At 45.8% G+C, this 19,832-nt stretch overlaps 1 protein-coding gene across 22 annotated transcripts in view; it reads left to right on the forward strand.

Moving 5' to 3' along the window:
• Positions 1-19,832, forward strand: part of TNIK (TRAF2 and NCK interacting kinase) — a 159,461-nt gene that overhangs the window by 65,827 nt on the left and 73,802 nt on the right. For all 22 annotated transcript variants that reach the window (XM_065073861.1, XM_065073856.1, XM_065073865.1 and 19 more), the window contains one exon: positions 17,295-17,351. In XM_065073861.1, the coding sequence (XP_064929933.1) occupies positions 17,295-17,351 (57 nt within the window). The remainder of the gene's footprint in view (positions 1-17,294; positions 17,352-19,832) is intronic.

The raw sequence follows: 19,832 nt of genomic DNA on the forward strand, positions 1-19,832 counted from the left end.
GGATTAAAAGTTGTTTGAGATAAACCTCATGAATGGATGTGTGCAGCAGCCTTTGCCACCCAGCCGCCTGTGTCCATAAAGTCAGTAGAAAATAATCATCTTTGATGGCTTTGAAGCTACCTAGCAGCGTTAAAGCATGCATGCACCCACGTGAGTCAGAGCCCTGGGTCAGTTTGTTGCTGAGGAAGCTGGGGTAAAGTGATGGAGAGATGGTGTCTTTTTAGTCCAAGCAAAGCACTGAGGATTTTGGGTTACGTGCTTTGCTTCGGAAGGCAAAGAATGTGCACAGTCAGCATGTTAAAGCATGGTTTGGCAGTCGTGAAACAGCACGGCGCTTTGTGCACTTGTGCAGTAGTAGCGCCATACATAAGAGAAATCAGCATACAAGGGAATGCCTGGGTTCTTTTTTATGTGTAATGACCTGCTTCCTAAATGTGGTTTGTACCCAAGAACTCGGGCTGTGCCTTGAAAATCGAGTGCCTGAGCACCAGGGTGAACCTTACTGGTTTTGGGGCAGGTGGGACGTGGTAAAAAGCATTGCAAGGGCTTTCAGTAGAAGTGTGCCCAATACAAGATTCGTGGGACTCTGTCCTGTAATAGGGTTAAGAAAGCAAATTAGTAGGTTGAAGTGTGGTGTGGGGTATTCTTCCACATGTCACAGAAATCCTGGAATGATTGTGATTCTTGCTGACAATCAATCTTCAGTCCAGAATGCTGGGTCAGGCGTGGTGGATTAGAAAAGATGGGAAAATCAAGACCTTGCATGGCAGATACCCACACGCATATAATGATCTGGCTTAAGAGGTGGCAGCAATGCTCAGTTAACCGTTTCTTTTTTTTTTTTTTAAAAAAAAAAAAAGAAACAAAACACAAGGGTTCAGAGACAACCTTAAATCTGCAGTAAAAAGTTAATTACTTGAAAAATACAAATCTTTATATTTGCATATATGACAGGATGAGAATTGCTTAATACTGGTATGGCAGCATGGCCAGGTGCTGCAAAAATAATTGCATAAATATAAAATGTTCTCAGCTCACCTTTTTGCCTTTTCTTTAAAGTATATCTGTTCTTCTAAAGGATGCGATAATTTTGCAGCCTTGAAATTGACATTTGTTCATTTCTTGTGAATTCAATTAGACGTACTGTTTATTGTGAATTCAGTCAGACATACTGAATTATTCTGTTTTATTCTGCATGCTTTTAGGTGATTTTAGTTTTAATTTATGTTGTGTCCAGGTGCCACAATCAAAGTAGTATGGGTGGGGGAAGGAGGAATCCTCCCATCAGCCATGTCCCTGCACCCTCCTTGAGACAAAGCTGCGGGATGAGTGGCTTTGGCCAAGCCCTTGGCATCCTTATTGGATAGATACCTCACCAGGTGGATGCCTGGTGTCGGATGGATACCTCACCGTCCTGACAAGGACCGCCATGGAAAACAGGAAAAAGTGGGGTGTAAGAAGGGTAGGAAAATAGAAGGACTGAAAATAGAAAGTAGCGAGGAGACAGTGGGGTCGCACAGGGCTTTGAAAGCCAGAGACAAGCAGCTGTTGGACAATGTGGCAGGAAGCCTAAACTTGTGTTTTTAGGGACACTTGGTTTTATACTTACTGTAAATACAGGGTTTTGGGGGAGGAGGGGGAGAAATGACTGCCCTTCCTGCCGCCTGCTCTGCTGGGCTTTGTGTCGCTTCTGTTTTCCTTTCTCTTGACCTCAGGGTTTGCAGAGCGAGGGGTGTCAGCATCCTCCCACCCCATCGCTCCTGGCCCTTGTCCCCAGCACGGCAGAGCGTTTCCAGGTGGCACGTGAGCTGGGGAGCCACCACATCCTGCATGGGGTAGGCCAGTCTGTCTCCTGGAAATTTGCTTTATTCAGCCAGTTGTTTAACAGTGATTTAACCAATTTGGCAACCTCTTGGCCCAGGACCAGGTGTGCTGTATGTCAGAAGATTTTCCTTTACGTTCCTAAGTCAATGTTTGCATTGCAAGCAGCTCTCAGCTCAGAATGGAAGAACGCTGGGCAGTTAATCCAATTTGCATAAAGTTGTTCAGGAGAAGAGGGTGTCTGGTATTTGGAAGGACAGCTGTATTTTTGGCCTGTTCACCAAGCTTTTAGAGGGATAAATTATTTCATATTTCCTCGAAATGTTCTCAAGCTGTCCAGGGGTTTCAGGGGAGACTAAAATCTTCTTTTATATTGTCACATCAGGTGTTTTTCACTTCCTCTGACTTTTTTCTTACTTTTTTAGCAGAACTGGGACACATTTACATTAAATCACAACACTGTGTGTTGCTGATTGTTTTGCTGAGGTACGTTTTAGGAATGCTTTTGAAAGACTCTCCGCATCAGTGTTTAAGACAGGACTATGGGGATGACTTTCATTTATCATCAGCATAAGCCTTTTCAGGAGGGATGGGACCATTGTTTCAGGGCACATTAAGAGGCTGCTACAGGTGGTGTGTCCTGAGCAGGTGTAAAGAGCTTTGCCCAGTCTGCAAGTCCTGCTGAAAATCTCTTATTCTTAACAACTATCCTCTGCAACCACGAAACCCAGCTCCTCGTCAGCCTTTCCTGCAGGGAACAGCCTGACTTGGCCATCATTCAGGTCAGTTTAGTGTGTCCAATCTCTTGAGGTGGATCTACACCTATATGGAGGTGGTTTATCCCCTCGGTATTGCCATTTATCTTCAGGGCAGTTTTTATTTGCCGAGTCTCATTTTTTCTGATCTATCACATTAATGCTTTAAGATGCCATGGAGACAAGGAAAGATATTGCAACAGAAATGTTAAGGGATGCACATGGAGTGAATAGGGGACTAAATTTACTGCAATCTATGGTTCTTCTTGATTTGGAAGGTGCTGGGAACAGCAGCCTTCAGGGAATACTCAGCTTATCTCTTTCAGAGATGGGTAAATATTTGGAATCTGGAGGAGGGAAACGAAATATGAAAAGCTTAAAAAAAGAAGAAAAGAAAAAAGATAGTTGTAGCACAGGTGTGTAATCCAGTCCAGATATGTATGTTTCAGAAGTTTTGATGAGGGCTCATTCTTTTGTCTGAAATTACTCATCTTTCCTCTTTGCTTAAAGCACTGGAGGCTCACAGCTTGTGGGCAGCCCTGATGAGTTGTGGCTTCTACAGTCATCTCCTGTGGAGTCACTGGTGCTGCTGGTGTTGCTGGTGACTTCACTCCTCAGTGGCATCACCACTGTGAGCATTAACCATAATTATTCACTTGTAATTGAATAGCCAGGGTGGATTTGTAACAGCATTGCGGGCTCTCTGGTGTGAGCTTGGTTGGAGGCAACATCTCAAGAAGTTTGACTGGGGTCAGCAGGCCTACCCCAATGAAAGGCAGGAGCAGAGGGCTGGAAAGGAGGGCCTGAATTAGGGGAAATATCTGTTTTAGGTGTGTTTTTTCCCAGCCAAAAGATTCCTCTATGTGCCTCCGTGTTTCTTTTTTAAGAATTAGCCTGTGCAACTTTTAAATCCCCAAACAGTGGGAAGGGTAGGGAGGAGGCTTAAAGGCTAGACTGGTGGGTCCCAAGCCAAGTGTTGAGGAATGTTTACATCTATGCTGGGAGGACTTTGAAAGTGGTTTTGTTAAGGGAATAGTTAAGGTGGTACCATGAACATCTGCAGATGAGGAGCCTGTTCCCGTCTCTTATCATCTTGAGTAGCAAAAACAGCAGCAAAAGCATTGTTTATTTGCAGAACCACCTCCTCCAGCACTAGAGAGGGGTTTGGTGCTTTGGTCTCACAGGCTGCTTGTTACCCATCTGATGCCGCCCAGGACTTAGGTGATAATAACTTCATTTTATCTTTTGCCCTTCGTTTTTAAGCAAACCTTTCCCTAGTCTTTGATAAATGCTGGCAGGAACCTGTGCTCAAACAGCGCTCAGCTGGCAGAGCTGTCTGGGCCAGGGCTGAAGCCTGCAGAAGCCTGAGTCATCTTGTAAAGATCAGCTTTAAATTACAATTTCCAGTGCACTTTTTAAGCAGTCTTGTGGAAATGCTGTGTAGGAGCCTTGGAATTACAAATGTAAAGAAATTGTGCTAATTTTTTTCTTTTATAAGGCTGCTGGGAAAATGAAAGAAAGCCCTTTGCTATAGAAAATAAAATAATTAAGAATTTACAGAGTGCTATTGTTTGAAGGTGCAAATCAAGGCACTAATGCAGCGTATGGCCATAAGAGGAACAACTGCTTTTATTCTCAAATTTGCTTTTAGGCAAGACATTGGAGCCTTTTTGTGATATGGCATCAAGCATTGCATCGTCTTTATGAGGTATCTGTGGCATTATTGGGGGACAAAGTTGAGTGGTGAGGAGCCTGGTCTGTGGCCCAAGGTCAAGTGCAGCTGGTGGGGAACCGGGAATAGTGCCCAGCGGCTCAGCACGGCCCTGGCCCCACTGCCCGGGAGATGGGCCCACACCACGCTCGGAGGTTAAAACTCCACAGTGCACTTAAAAATCAACATGAACTTAAGGCTTTAATACAAAGGGAATCTAAACATCCTCTTAAGTGTACTGAAACTAACCCCCGGCTGTGGGGGTTTAAAAGAGGGAGCAAATTGGCAGGGTTTGGGTTTTTTTTGCTTGTTGGTTGGGTTTGATTTTGTTTTGGGTTTGGTTTTTGTTGTTGCTGTTTGGTTTTTTTTTTGGGGGGGTTTTCTTTGTGTGATTTTTGTTTGGTTGTGTTGGGGTTTTGTTTGTTTGGGTTTATTTGTTTGGCTAGTTTTGTTTGTTTCCTGGAAAAATGCAGGAAGGTCTTTTCCCCGCTCCTGTGCAGTGATGGACATTTACATTCCACCTTGCCTGCTCTGTTACACATGCCCAGACCCTGAATACCAAGCAGCGAAAACAAACTGCGTTTTTGTCCTGCAGCCGGCTCTGGTGGCTAGTAAAGACCTTGAATTTTTAATATGAATCTGCCTGTAACATATTGGTGGCTTTTAGTGCTTTAGCCAGCATTGATCCTGCAGGGAAAGGGTTAAAAGCCCTTGGTGGCCCTGGAGGTGTGGCATATATCCTGGCTGTAGGGGATGGGGCAGTGGGTGGCCTGAGCTGCCTTTAAGTGGGAGCAGGACACAGCCGTTCCAGAAGGATGCTTATGAAGCCATATCTTACAATTTTATTTTTCTCTTAGTACAGCTGAAATTGCAGGTTCTCGGTGTGATTCAGTGCAGCGCCTGGCCTTGGGTCGTTCTGACGTGCCCACAGCATGGCACAGTCTGTGTGAGCCGTGGATTAGCTGTGGCTGCGGTTTCACACCGAGTCTTTCAGATTGCTGCTAAGATCTTTATCCAGTCGAATAAAAGGCCATCACCCCCTGCCCATATGTGTTCTCCCTGCAAAGCTGCAGGCAGCCTCCGAGCTGCCCACGTTCCGGCAGGCACCCTGCCTGCAGGCAGCTTTTTGGGCTGCTTTGAGAGCTTTTTTGTCTGCTTTGTTTCGCTTGGCAAATAACAGTGGGTAAAATCTGTAGCGTTCTGACGGTTCCTTTAAACTGTACAGCATCAATTTGTGTCTGTATGTGTTATTTCTGTGTAAATAGGACCCTTAATGGCTAGGTAGCCCTCCTGCGATGATAACCAGGTTAGGCAGTGGCTGGTGTCCCTTAATTACCAAATAGTGACGTGCCTCACTGGTGCTGGGCTGGTTCCTTGTGTCCCTGAGTGCTGAAGGTAGCAGGGACACTCGGTCCTTTCTGGCCTCTACCCACTTGTTCCTGAACCATATTGTTTCTGTGCAATCCCTAGTACTGGCTTGACCTTCCTTCGCTAATCCCAAGCCCTCCTCCTCTCCTCCAAATCTGCGGATAAAGCCTTCCTCTCGGCTGTGCCACCTGCTGCAAGGATGGATGAGGACCGTGTGCAGGGCTGGGGGGGTATGTGTTTTGTTTCGTGGGGTCTTTTAGGGCTCCCTTCTTTCCTAGAGGAGCCCTCACACCCCAGTTTCTCAATTTTCCAGAGAAATAAGGACCTCTGAGCGCTGAGTGTTCTGAGAGGAGGGTCCTCTGCTGAGCGAGGGCAGCGTGGTGAGGTCCATGTGCGGGTCTGGCAGGGAAAGGCCATCTTATTTCTTAACAGAAAAGCTTTGCCTAGCCAGTATAGGGATAGAAAATTCCTCCTTGAGAGTGGAGGCTTGGAAAGTGAGAAGCTATAAAAACAATGCAATTTAATCTGCTGATCAGCTCTGTTGATCCGAACCTGCAAGGCTGGCTTAGAAGGTGAGTCACAGTGGGGCTGTTGGCAGCAGAGACAGAAATCCCATCTTTATCCCAGACAAAGCAGTGAGTGAATGTGTGACATATGTCAAGCAAATATAAGGATAAAGAGTCTGCATGCCATTTCTTTGTCTCCCTTTTCCAATAAGCGGTTCTAAAATTTTGCTACCCTATACCTGACTTGTGTAAAGCAGCAGACAACGTGAAAGTCCTGATGCAGCTCTGTACAGCCACATTAGTATGTATATCACATGGTATTGCTCTAGGCATGGCTGGGTCTTTTAAATCAGTAGAACATAGACACTGCAAAATGTTTATTGACTACCGACAGTAAGTGACTTGGAGTAGGATGGGATGGAGAGTAAGTTGTCAAGGCTGCTCAGGGCAGACAAAAACCCTGGAGGCAACTCTGGATAAAAGAGAGTGTGATGCCCATCTGCTTTCAAGTCTGTGAGGTCTAAAACGGATATTTGAGCTGACAAGGATGAAAATGTGAAACACAGGATCTGCAGTATCTTGAGTTACGAAGTCATTTGGCTTAGCCCTCCGTAGCACTAGACCTGAGTCACCCCAAGGGTTATACAGGAAAGCTTTTGGCAGCTGTGGCGTTTTATCCAAAGCCTCATGAAATGCTGGTACCTTTATCAGCATGCTCTTCTTAGTTCTACCGCGCTGAGACAGGGACTTGGAGTCTTGCTTATGAGTGATGAATGTATGAAGCCTGCAGGTACAAATTGGCTCCAGTGCCTGTCAGCCTTGACATGTGGTCAGGAATCTAGGTGGTTAGACCTGAACTGATCCAAGTGTTAGCAGGACTGGAGGGACTCAAGAACGGAGGTAGTGGAAAGGTTGTAAGGATGGCTTGCTTAGAAACTGATTTGAAGTACCAGACAGGTGTCCTGGCTCCTACTGTGCAGGTTCAGCCATTGCCAACAATGGGGCTGGACCTCAGAAGTTCAGACCAAATTTCTCTTGGATTTGGGGCGTTGGGGTTGGTGCACAGAAGAACCCAGTGGGTTTGTGTTCAGGCTCCCTTCTACAAGCTGAGACATGAGGCAGGTGAGGGTGAAGGAGGCGAGAGCCTCATTTGACTGCCTTGATAACCACTGCTGAAGTGTCTGGTTATTGGATCTGGGGAGATCCAAGATGGGACCCCAAGAGCTCATCTTGGGTCATGATGTCTGCAGAGAAACACAGGGCTGTGTGGGGATGTGGGCCAGCATATGCAGCTATCCCATGCTGTGAGCTGAGGTGAAAGAAATACTGCCCTGCAGTTATATGGAGAAACAGGGAACGGGAAGAACTTGGGCTGCTCAGTCAGCTTGGGTAATTCACATGGACACAGTTGTTTGTTGGCACTGGCAATTCAGTGAAATGCAATGGAAGACCTTCCTGGAAAACCATAAACAGCCATAGAGTTAAATTTTCTGGATTAAAGGGTCAGGAAATCACTGAGGAGAGATTTGGGCTTTCCTTCATACTTGGTTTTCCTTACACAAGGGGAAAAAAAACTCCACATACATTTATATATGTATATAACTGAATCTGCTTTAGGTAATGTATATATCCATGTTGCTTGGCTCTGGTGCAGCTGTCTCCTGCCACCAGTGCCGTCCGTCCCTGCTGCCAAGGGGATGCTGAGCACTCGGGTTCACGGGAGGTGGTTCTCCTCATACTTTGCTGGTTGTACAACCACTTTGCACTTTACATGCCACCTCCAGAATTGGATCTTGCTACTATGAAACTGGAGCTGGAGTCAAGCAGATGGCACTGCAGAGGTGTTTCAAGAAACCACATTTCCATCAGCATGTGTAGTGGTTTTTCCACAAGGGCCATTTTTTTAACTCAGCTGTGGTTTGCAAGACAGTTACTGATTCCAGACATGGATTAAAGAGCAGGTGAAAATTCATGTGTTGAAATGCAGCTGGTTAATGTGGAGCACAGATAAGTGGGGTAGAAAAATCCTGAGGAGACTGAGGGTCACCTACATCTGCCTGGTGTTCTGGGATGAATTGCCACGAGAGGCAGCAGCAGAGAGAATGTCAGCAGCAATCTATTTTGAAGAGAGCGTTTTTTCTACGAATACAGAAGCAGCAGCAGCAGCCCTGCCAAAGCACATTGTGTGGTGGAGACCTGCTGGTGCCCTGAGCTCTGGACGCAGCAGCTCACCCTCATCCTGAAGCAGAAGGTCTGAGATCATGAGCAGCCCCAGTAATTACAGGGGCAGGTTTCAGAGAACTCCCTGGTGCCCTGGGATGTCCAGTGTTCCTGGATGTTCCAGTATCCAGCACAGAGCCAGCTTTACCTGTGATGGGAACTGGTGCCCTGGAGCTGGTGGGCTTATCCTGGAGTTTGGGTTTGAATGTCAAAACTGGTGTGGTTGTGGCCATGATAAAGCCAAGGTGCCCTGGGACCAAGAAGAAATGGTTGGCTGTGTGTGAAACTGGGTTGGTTACAGCAAAAGCACATGGAAACTGAGTTCTGCCTGGTGTTTGCAGATGCAAAAGCTCCCTGCTGCAGTGTGGACCTGGCCAGGTTTGAGGTGGTCCCCTGCTACATGTCAAGCAGCAAGGGTGTGGAGGAAGGTCTCAGCCGGAGGGATAGCCTGGCCCACTGGAGGAGGCTGTGTCATTCTTGGGCCACCCATGAGAGCCAAGTGTCTTCCTTCAGAGGACCAGGTGATCCCAACACACGTGTGTCGTGCTGTTTCCTCCACGGCTCAGTGATTGTCGCTCGAAGGAGCAACCTGCTGCTGCTATTGGAGACATGGCCTGTGTGAAAGGGTCTTGTGGGTCTCCGAAACGGAGGTTTAATTTTAGTTATGAATGCTGCAGTGTTGAATAGGCAGTGATGTGAAACAGAAGCACCGTGGGGGTGTTAAAGGGTGGTAATAACTGTCATGAACTAACGTTATTGGGAACAGGCTGTACTCTTGCCTTTTAGCTGCAAAAATGTGCACTTGCAGAGGAGCCAGAGCCAAAGGGAGAGGAAGGAGCAGCCCCAGGGTTCCGGAGGTGATGGGGCTGCTGCCCTGGCAGAGCTCAGTGCTGGGTCTGCCGGGGCTGGGGGTGCTGGAGCAGAGAGCAAAGCCCATGGAGGGCCTGGGGAAGTTGCAAGGGGTCCAGCTCTGACCATTGGCATCCCTGGACTACTCCATACCACTGGTGCTCCTTTGAATCCTGCTGCCTTCCTTGTGGGACCAGCTCTGGGAATGTTTTCCTAAATCACTGTTTGTCCTTCTTTCTTTTTTTTTAATTCATTACTCTTTGTCAGGAACATCTCTCCGTAGTCCTTTGGTGCCTCAGGTTTCCGTAGGCTGCTCCTTCAACGCACTTGCAGTGTATTTGCTGTCTGCTGTTGGGCTTGGTCCACTCATCTTACAGCCCAAACATTCTCTCATGCAGGCTTTGACCTCCCTTTAGGAGAGTTCTGTCAGTTCCTGTGTCCTGGGAAAGCCCTGCCAGACCCAGAAACATCGTGAAATTGGGTCTGCTGCGAGGTTCCCTGTGACTGTGAAGCATACCTTGTCAAAACCTGCAGCTCCAAACACTTGTGGACAAAATCTGTGCACAGTCCTTTGTGTGAGCATGAAGCAGATCCACAGCTCCCTGCTGCCAGGTTGCTGGTGTAGGTGGGGACAATGCCACAGAGAGGGGGGAAGCACTTCCTAACCCATGGTTTTCACTGGGTGGGAATTACAGGGGATGCAAGCCACATCTAGAGAAACTGTCTACAGAAACTTCTGGAAGGATTTAGGATCTCTGATGCTGTCTTAGGACCCCTTATGCCAGCAGTATTATCCATGGAAGAGGGAAACCTCTCAGTTCTTCCTGAGCTGGAGGAGGTTGGTGTGTCCATCTGCCTTTGAACTACAAGAGATGGGGGATGGCCTAAGTGCAAACACTGGTATAAGGGATGCATTTCCCTTATATATAAGGGAATATATTATTATAATCTTGCTCACCTATGTGGTATAGTACATGTTATTTCTGGAGATGAATAATATGCTAATTTAACAATTTTGCTCGTTAATCTAATAATCCTGCCTTCTTTACTTAACGTCAGACCTATTGTGGAGCTGCAGTAATGGAATTGCAGCTTTTGCAGCTGCATGGCCCCGATCAGTGCTTGGATTGATACAGAGGATTAGAAATGCTACAGTCCAAAGGTCGGCTTTGTTCGGTCAACACAGAGCATTAGCTTGGCCCTGTGCAATTAGAGACATCTGTGCTGGGAGAGGATTTATGCCTTTCCAAGGAGAAGCTCTGGTTGTTCAATCCAAACTGAAATATTAATAAAAATGCCCAGCTGAGGAGAACAAAAAAAAAAAAAAATCCACTTCATTTTTGTTTATTTTTGAGGTTTTCCAGGATTTTATTTTTGAAAATGCTGGAAAAGATAACACAGATGTAAAGGAGGATCAACTCTGAGTAAAATTTGTGCTCGTCCTGCTCAGTGGTCTTCTTCTCTGCAAAAGCAGCCCAAGGGGTGGCAGTAGGTTGGCCAAAAGGAAAGAGCTGTATGTGAGTGGGGAACCATCTTTTTGCAGAACAGCTCAGGAGCACAGAGGAGCAACTCTGGAAACATCACCTGGCCAGCAAATGAGATGTTGAGTATTAGATGCACCTTTTTGTCTTTTTCATGGAGTTTCCATTTCTGGTGTCAAAAGTGTTGCTGTTTTATGCAGGAGGATGCCATTTGCAGAGAGTGTGTTGAAACCGGGGGGAACAGAGGATATTTTAGGTAGCCCCTTAGGCAGGTGGAGTTTGCCCCAGGTGGGAAGGACCTGCCTGAAGTCGGTTGTGTCCTTTAGTGCGCTGGGGCAGCAGGGTCTCTCTGAAGCTCTTGCAAAGCCGTTTGTGAACCCTGACTCTTGCTGGAAATGTGTGCTGGAAATGTGTGCCATTAGAGGGAAACACATTGCCATTGTGATCATGTTGTTTCTCTCAAAAAGAGCAGCACGTGTTCCTGCTGGAAAGGGCAGAGGTTTTCTGCAATGTTTGGCTGAAAGGCAGCAGGATGGGGCTGAGTCCTGGACAGGGTGAGGACCTGGTCCCCAGTCTGTGGGGTTGTCCTGAGTCCCCACCGGTGTGAAATCCCCCTGCCAGTAGCTGCGGTTAAGCGCAGGCAGCAACATTAAGGTTTGGCCCATGATGGCTGTGGTTTAATCAAACAGGTATTTTACTCTCTGTTAAAATAAACATTTTTCACATCCTGCTTTGTGGTTCACTTTCTTGTGCTGACCTGATATTTAGAGTATCTGATGTTTTAATTACCTTCTGAGAGACATGGATTTATTTCAGATATATTTGAAGAGATGTGTAAACCAGCTGCAAAGCTAGAGTACATCATTTATTAAAACAGCTTGTTTTGGAGTTAGCTGAATTTTCATCCTAGGATAAGCCTGTTTTTCCATCAGTAAGTATTTTAGCACCTTAAACTAATCAGAGGGGTTTTTTTTGACACTCTCAGGATTGTTTTCAATGGGAAAGGAAGTATGTAAACGTGCCTATACTCCATAAAAGCCAAGAACAAGGCACGCTGGATGCTATAAAATGTTCTAATTTACTGCAGGATGGCAGTTTGGATGCACAGCTCCTGGTGGATGGTAAAGTTCATTCTCACGGGAAAAAATAGATGCAATTTTTGGTGCATTCTTGCTAAAGTGCCTTCATGCTAGAAGTCTCTGAATTGCTTTGAACTAGAGGAAAACAAGGAACCAGCAGGACCTGGACCAGAGGCCTGTGTGAAGTTCTGGCCCATCCGAGCAGAGCTCTGCTGCAGAAGGTCTGGGATGCAGAGACAGAGCCCGGAGAAGATGAGACTCACCCATGAACACGGCGACAGTGTGTCTGCACAAGTAGGGCTTGACAAAGAGTTTGTCATAGCTATCATGTATCAAAAATGTTATGTTAATGTAGAAAAATGAACTGATGATTTCTCACCTGGCGAAAGCTCTGATGTCCCATGCTGTTCATGTTGTAGGAAGAGTATGTGCGTGCTGGAGGTGGTGGTGTTGAGGACATGCTGTCTGACAACACAGTTCAGAGGCAGGAGTTGGCCAGTAGAAAGGGCAGTTGTTGGCTTGCTGGCATCAGCTTGGGATTTTAGCAGCAACAAAAATGTGATGGAAGAAAATTAGTTGAGAGGTTTCTGTCCTGCCACACTGATAATATTTGGACTTTTATGGGAGTTCTTGTTATTTGTCTCAGTCTGTTGAGATTTCTGTGTGAAATGGGCTGTTCTTTGGGTTCTGCTTTCTCAGCGGTGGGGAATGGTGTGGTCTGGCCCCAGCAAAGCTGTCCACATCGAAATTTCTACAGTGCCTCACAAAGGCACCCGAATCCCACTTCTTTAAGACTTAAATGTTACGTGAATAAGAGCACTGCAAAATGGCTACATTCCAAGTGTTTTTCTTTGAAGTATCAGACCTACAATAGGGTGACTCCATTGAATGCCTGCTATGGGGATTAGGTCTGCATGGGGTTTGAAGGCTGGTGCCCTGGATGGGAGGTTTAAGAGATGATGCTCTGCCTTTCTAAAGAGGGTGACAATCATGGTTGTGTCCCACTGGTTGCAGCAGGTGGCGGGTCTTGTATTTTGTTGAACGAATAGGAGCAGAAGTTAAGTAAAAATGGTGGGATACATTTCTGGGTTTTTTGCTTAAATATGAAATCCATTCTTGTGCAAGCAAAATTTTAAAAAGCAACCATCAGTCATCTCCTTTCTGTCGTTAAAATACAGATTTGAATTTTGGGCCAGGGTATGCAGCTTCTGTGTACAAAGACTGATGTTGATTCCAGGTTTTATTTATTTAGTAAATATAATGCCTGAATGCATCAACTGATGTTTAAAAGCGTTTACCAATGTTCCCATTGTGTGTCAGTCCATTACATTTTATGGAGTGTGAGGACCACAGCCTTTGAAGAAAAAACTTGTGGTGCCTGCTTCATTTGCAGAAATTAGTCTTAATACTTGACATTATCAAGTTAGTGATAGTTGATATAACATTTCGAGAGTAATTAGGAGCATGAATTTATGCTCAGATGGATGTTTAATTAAAAAATGTGGCAGCTTTGAAGTTCACGCTTGAATAATCTTGAGGCTGAAATGTGGGTTCATACCCAAGTGAACCTTGACAGCAAATCTGGAGAGGGGAAAAACGCTTTAGTAGCTCCGATTTCCTCCTATTTGTTTTACGCCATCAAAGCCATCACAGTGTCTGTAACAGTGCCATATTTATGAAGATGAAAGCAGACTGAGCAGTTCAGCCAGGACATCATGTTGCCAAGTACAAAACCTGGTTTGGGAAAAGGAGCAGGGAGATGTTGGAGCATATTTGTGTGTTTGAGACCCCTGGGAGCCATACCCCAGGTGATGCTGGCAGTGGTCCTTCAAACCTTTTTGTGCTTAACTGTGAACAGCCAACATGGGGTGATGAAAGTGCCTCCTGGAAATCCCTTCTCCTTCCTCTCCGTGAATTTTTGGGGGGTTCAACTGCCACCCTGTGTGAGCGGGAGGGAGAGGTGGATAAACCCCAGTTTATGTCCAATGCAAAGGTGATGCCATGCAGGAATTTGTGCCCTGTGGCCGGATGGGGCTGATGGTGGGACATCGTAGCAGCTTGGGCTTTGGGAGGTTGCTGGTCCTCTTCCATCTCTTGCTCTTATGTACAAGCAACTGGAAGCAGCTCACCCACCACTGACAAGCAAAAAATCCCCAACGATGCCAAGAGACAAAGAAGGAGAGAAGACAAAATGTTACAGATTGCTAAAGAGCAGATCAGCTCCTCTTCTGCAGGCAGACAGGTGACCTGTTGGCTTAGATTAATACGCAGGCAGGAGGCAAGGAGGGCACAGAGAGCAATGGTTGCTGCTCCCCTCTGGCTCCCTTCGCTCCTGTCACCAAAAATGGTGGTGGTGGTGTGGTCTGAAAGCTCAGAAGTGACACCTTACCCTGGAAGGGTCTCATCCTCCTGAAGGCTTTGCCTCTAGGCAGGTGTACCCTCTCCAGCATCCCCAGGGTGAGCCTCCGTGCACCAAAAAGGAGGAATTCTGAAAAAGCAGAGAATTTCTGTTAAAATTCTGTGTAGGCACCTGCATTCTTACCTGTTTTGACCCATGTCTTTGCTGTTGGGGGAACACAGGTGAACCAGGAGCAGGAGCTGGGCTCAGTCCTTGGGTGGTTTCGTAGTGGAGGCCTCTGCACTGGCAGCGGTTTAAAGAAAAAAGCCAGCAAGTTTTAGTGGGTGGAGGACATGCGGGAAGTAAAAACATATTGCAGTATTTCTGGTGCTTTTCTTGGTCTTGCTACCCCAGTCCCCATTTGTAGCTTTGTAACAGCAGTGCAAGGTTCACACTGGAGAAATTAGTGCTTACCACACATTAATTAACAATTTCAGCTTGCCTTGGTTTGATGGAAATGGCTCTGCTGCCTGGTCCAGCTGGATGCTTTGGAAAGGCTGTGGGGACATGGGCGCTTCTGCATGGCCAGTGTGCAGGAGGTGGCTAATGCCACCAAAAGGGCATGTTGCTGCTGTGACATCTTTTAATGAGTACAGGCCAGATGCTGATTTTATTATTGTATTGTGTCTGTCACTTTCAGTTCTTTCTCCAGCCTGTCTGTATCTGTATTGTAAAGCCAAGAATGCCTGCAGGAAGGTGAAAATCAACTCGTTTTCCTAAGCTATAGTTGATGGTTTCACTGCAAGTATCAATGCAGAACATGCTAGATATGTTGAATTAAAAGGGACAGTTAACTGGTGAGGAAACACTGTGTTTCACTGGACAGAGGTGGAAATCTGCTGGGATCAAGCTCAACAGTCCATCGCTGTGAACAAACTATACAAAAAGCAAGTCTTTGTTCTGAAGTTCCAAGGCTAAATACTTACTGGTTCTACTTTACCCGATTTTTGCATGACTAAGTGTCCCTCATGACTTACATTAACATTTCACAATGGTTTATTTTGTTTTGGTAAATGTTCACACAATATTAAGATTTTACCTTTACCCGTAAATACTTGGGAGGTGCGCGGGGCAGTGGCAGATCCCTGGGAGAAGGGTGGGGTGGACATGGGGGGCTCCTTTTTCCCTTGGCCCCTATTGGGAACAGGCAGCAGCACTCTGTGGCGGCAGTGCTGGGGCATTTCCTTAAAGTACAAAATGAGGTGGTGATATGTCAAATGAGGGCGGCTGTAGCTAGCAGATACATGGCTTGAAATGCCTCGTCTCCCTCCTCCGTTTCATGGAAGATGCAGTGTGCTGTGGCCGTGTCCAAGCGCATTTCCTGCTGATGCTCTGTTGGCTTTAATTAAAGAGTCAGTGTGTGGGGGCTTCCTGGTCAAGTAAACAAGGATGAATTTAGGAAGAGGAAGATTTGGTTTTGCTGTTTAAATGTATGGTGTCTAGCAATGCATCCCTTCTTCCCAACACCTGCATCCAGGGGATGCTTCAGCCTCAGCCCGGTGCTGCTGGGCTGCACTTTATTATTATGTTGCACATTTAAAAATAAAGCTCTTTTTCTGTCGTTAGAACATGAGGTTACTCAGGACATAAAAATTGTGCTAATAAATGAGCAAGGAACCCTGGTGGGTGAATTGGCTTCCTGGTGAAGTCATAAATTTGGAGAGGATGGTGCTGCCTTGCTCCACAGCTGGCATGTGGGTTTGCTCCCTGATGCTGTGCCTAGAACCCTGAAGGGCCAGGGAAGGGTCCCAGACACTGGTAATTTGGGGTTCTTGCTGGAGGTGCGATGGTGTGAAAAACCCATCTCCAGGCTGCAGAAAGGCTGGGAAACCTGGGCACAAACCCCAGCTCATCAACAAGCACGCTGATGGGGGGCCAGAGGAGCCTGCAGTTTAGGAAAAACTATTTTTCCCTGTTTGTGCCATGCTGCAGCTTGGAAGCTCTGCTCCTCGCCATGTCCTTGGTGCGTTAATTATCGGTGCTGCAGGGCAGGAGCTGCCGCTCGCTGTGTGTCCTCCATGCCGTATCTCCTGTGATGGGGCTTTGGGCTGCTCCAGCAGTAAGAAGTGAATGGGAAACTGGGATGCTTCCCTCTGCCTCCCAGCTCTCCTGCCAGGATCAGCATCGGCTGGTTTTCATGGAAAAGAAACATCTTTTCCTCTGACTGCCCCATTTGTAAACAGAGCCTGTGTCCTCAAATAGAAGGGGATGGAATGATTTGGTATGACCAATGTTGATCCTATGTTGGGTGATCCATTTCTTGGGAGAGGAGGAAAGGCTGGAATTAAGTTGCTTGATAGCGGTTCTGTTGGTTTTAAGACCCCATAAACAATTTGGTTTCATTTATAGTTTTCTCTGTTGCTTCCAGGCGTTTTTCCATTAGGATTAATACAATCGAGCACTGTGCAACAAGCAGTTTATTGCAGTGATTTGCTAATTTTTCAGTTGCTGAAAACCAAGGAGGCCATATGTGTCAAGGGACTTCTGTTTCCATGCTGCCCCTCAAGCATCTCCTCCAGACACGTTCCCTGTTTGTGCCAGCCCTGAAGATGGGGTCACTTCCACAGCCAAAAAGCAATTATGATTTTAAAAACCTCTCTATCCTGCTAACTGAGGCTTTTGCACAATAAATACATTAGTGGACAGAGTGTATAATGATGCCCTACAGACTTGGAGTCCCTTGGGTGTCCCCAGGTCCATCAGAGCTGGGGCTGGGAAAGGAGGGGTCAAAGCCGGTGCTGTGTGGGGACCCCGGCCAGCCCATTTCCATCATTCCAGCTCCAGCAGACCATTTCCAGCCGAGTCATGCTCTGTGCTCAGGAGAAGCCCCAAGCTGTTTTTTTGCATGGCTGAGCATTAAAGGATATTTCCAGCACTTGTTTGCCAGGAAAATACAGCATGGAAGGCCCTTCACTAATTAATTGTAATGGCATGAGGAAGGGGAGGGAATTGCTTTCCCATCATGGCTGCTGTGAAGATGCTCTTGAAAAAGGAAAAAAATGCAGGGGTGCTGCCAAGGCGAGGAAATTGTTGAAAGATATTGTTCCCTGGGAGGAAAACCTTTCCACCCAGCAAAACAAACAAACTTCTCCCTTTTCTTTTGCAGGGTCGTCATGTTAAAACGGGACAGCTTGCTGCTATTAAGGTTATGGACGTCACCGGGGTAACAAATCCTCCTCCTCCTCCTGCATCCTTAAATGACAGATAAGAGGGGAAAGGGGATGGAGGGTGATAACAATGTGGGGGGGTTGCTGGAAGGCTCACGTTCCTGGGAAGCAAATATTCTTTGTCTTAATGTGAAATGTGCCACTAAGAGGTTCTTAATAAATACGTGAAAAAAAGAAATCTGGAAGAGTTTTGGAGATTAAGTAATTTTATGCTGAAACAAAGCAGCATCCAGTTCCAGCAGTGATTCTTTTGAATGCAGTAGTAAAATCTGAAGAAAATTGTAGCAACAGGATTGTGTATTCATAACACGTTTCAGCTTCTCCAGATCCATATTTTTCACCAAAAAGCTTTTGTTCACCAAAACTGTGTGCAGGTATTGTTATGAATAGCTTTACTAGGCAAGTTAGATTATTCCTGTGCATCCTACTGATAAAGAGGGAAAAAATGCACCACCCTGGTCTCAGAAACACGGCTCTTTTGAAACTTTTATCAGACTAAGAGAACCAAGAATTTGTAAGTTATTAAATGAGAAACGGGATTTAGGGGAAAGAATGGTTTCACCATTTCCCAGTGCACATATACACACACACAAAAAAGAGTGGAATTGCTATGATCCCTAGAAGCCTAAACAGATGCATTTAAGAGAGAGATGTGAAAGTACTTTTTGTTGATTTTTTTTTTTTTTTTAAGTGTAGTATTATGCCTCCCAAAGTTCCTGCCTATATAAACAATGTCAGGTTTGGGAGTAAGAATGTGTTTTATTGTGGTTCTTTTGTTTGTTTTGTTGTGGGTTTTTTTAAATATTTTTTCTCTTTTTCTTTTAATGGAATAACACATTTCAAAATTTAGGACTCAGTCCCAGTCTACCCACCTTATTTTTTTGAGTTAATGTTATTAATCAGCTTTCAGGAGTTCAGCACATACAGAGTTGACTTGCTGTGAAAGCAGTCAGCTGGCCGCGGGAGTATGTTTTGAAATACTTTAGATATTGTGGTGGGTATTAATATCTACAGGACCTTCTTTTCTGTGCTAACAGGTGAAATGATGCATGGGAATAAGTCTGTAAATGTGAATGAGATTTTATTCTGTTTATTTGCAATATCTACAGCTGCCATTTATCTAGTTCTCATGGGAAGCAGGCTCTAAGGGAATGGGCCGACCCACCAAACAGAACATAAATAGCAGTAAGATTCCCATGGGATGAAGTCTGAGGTTACAACAAATTGAAGCTGAGAAATCAGAATATTACTTTGAGGCCAAACAGGGGCTTAAATTTGAGTCCACACTTAGTTCATTGTTTTAAAACATCATCACTTCCAAGCAAAGATGTTGAAGAAAAGTACCCAAATGTGATCCTGCCTAGTAACTAATATTTTCAGGAATGTCTTTAAGTTAATGTCCCTGATCTAGACCTTTACCTTCCAAAGCAGGATCTCACATCTCTGAACATCCAAGGTAGTAAATCAGATATTTGATATGGGATGTGTTGTTTGGATATTTAATTATTTTCCCCTTAAGCTGATTTTAGTCATATTAAAACATGTCAGCTATTACTGTTTTAATATGTGATGTACAAACTTTTAAAGTTGGTCGTCTGAAAAAGCCCTATCTGAACTTCTGATCTGTTCTACTTCTTCTGCCCCACTGAATACCCCATGAGGTGGCTTCTCAGCCTCTGATGACCCCAGTATTGCATGACTGGAGAAGTAGGTATAGATAGATAGGAGGCAGCAGAATCAGCTGAGGCACAGAGGTGACACCTTTGTGTCTTCTGAAGAGATGCCACCAGCCAGTAGTCACCAACAGAAGGCTCCTCCACAAGCAGGACAAGGCTTGGGCTGGATGGGTGGTGACCACAGCGGAGACAGAGCAAACTTCATAGCTGTTGATGCTGAAGTCAGATCTAGAGCCATGTCTTCCAGCCACAGCAGGAATGGTCCTGGGAGTCACTTCTGGAGTCATTTCTAAAGCTGGTTCCTGAATCATGTCTACAGCCACGTTTGGCAACTGGTCCAGGCTCAGTGCAAAGGCTGCTGGTGGAAACCCAACCATGTCCACTCCAGTCCTTCACCGTCTCCTGACACACACGGATTTCAGTGCTGCCACTGCTTCATTTATTCTTCCACCTATTTTTCCAGGATGTCCCTGATGATAGCGTGTCTTTCAAAAGCCTGCAGAGCACAGAACTAGTGTGGTCATCCCAACCATAGACATAAAGAAGACATTTTTTACAATGAGGGTAGTAAAGTACTGACCCAGGTTGCCAGAGAGGTGGTGGATGCCCCATCCCTGGAGACATCCCAGGCCAGGCTGGACGGGACTCTGAGCAACCTGATCTGGTTGAAGATGTCCCTGCTCATGGCAGGAGTGTTGGACTAGATGAGCTTTGAAGGTCCCTTCCAACCCCAACTATTATGTGATTCTATGATCTGCTGTTTTGTGGAGGAAGTTTTTGGAGTGTAAAGCCCCCATGTTT

Source organism: Columba livia, chromosome 9 (genome assembly GCF_036013475.1).
Source record: "Columba livia isolate bColLiv1 breed racing homer chromosome 9, bColLiv1.pat.W.v2, whole genome shotgun sequence".
Lineage (NCBI taxonomy): Eukaryota > Metazoa > Chordata > Aves > Columbiformes > Columbidae > Columba > Columba livia.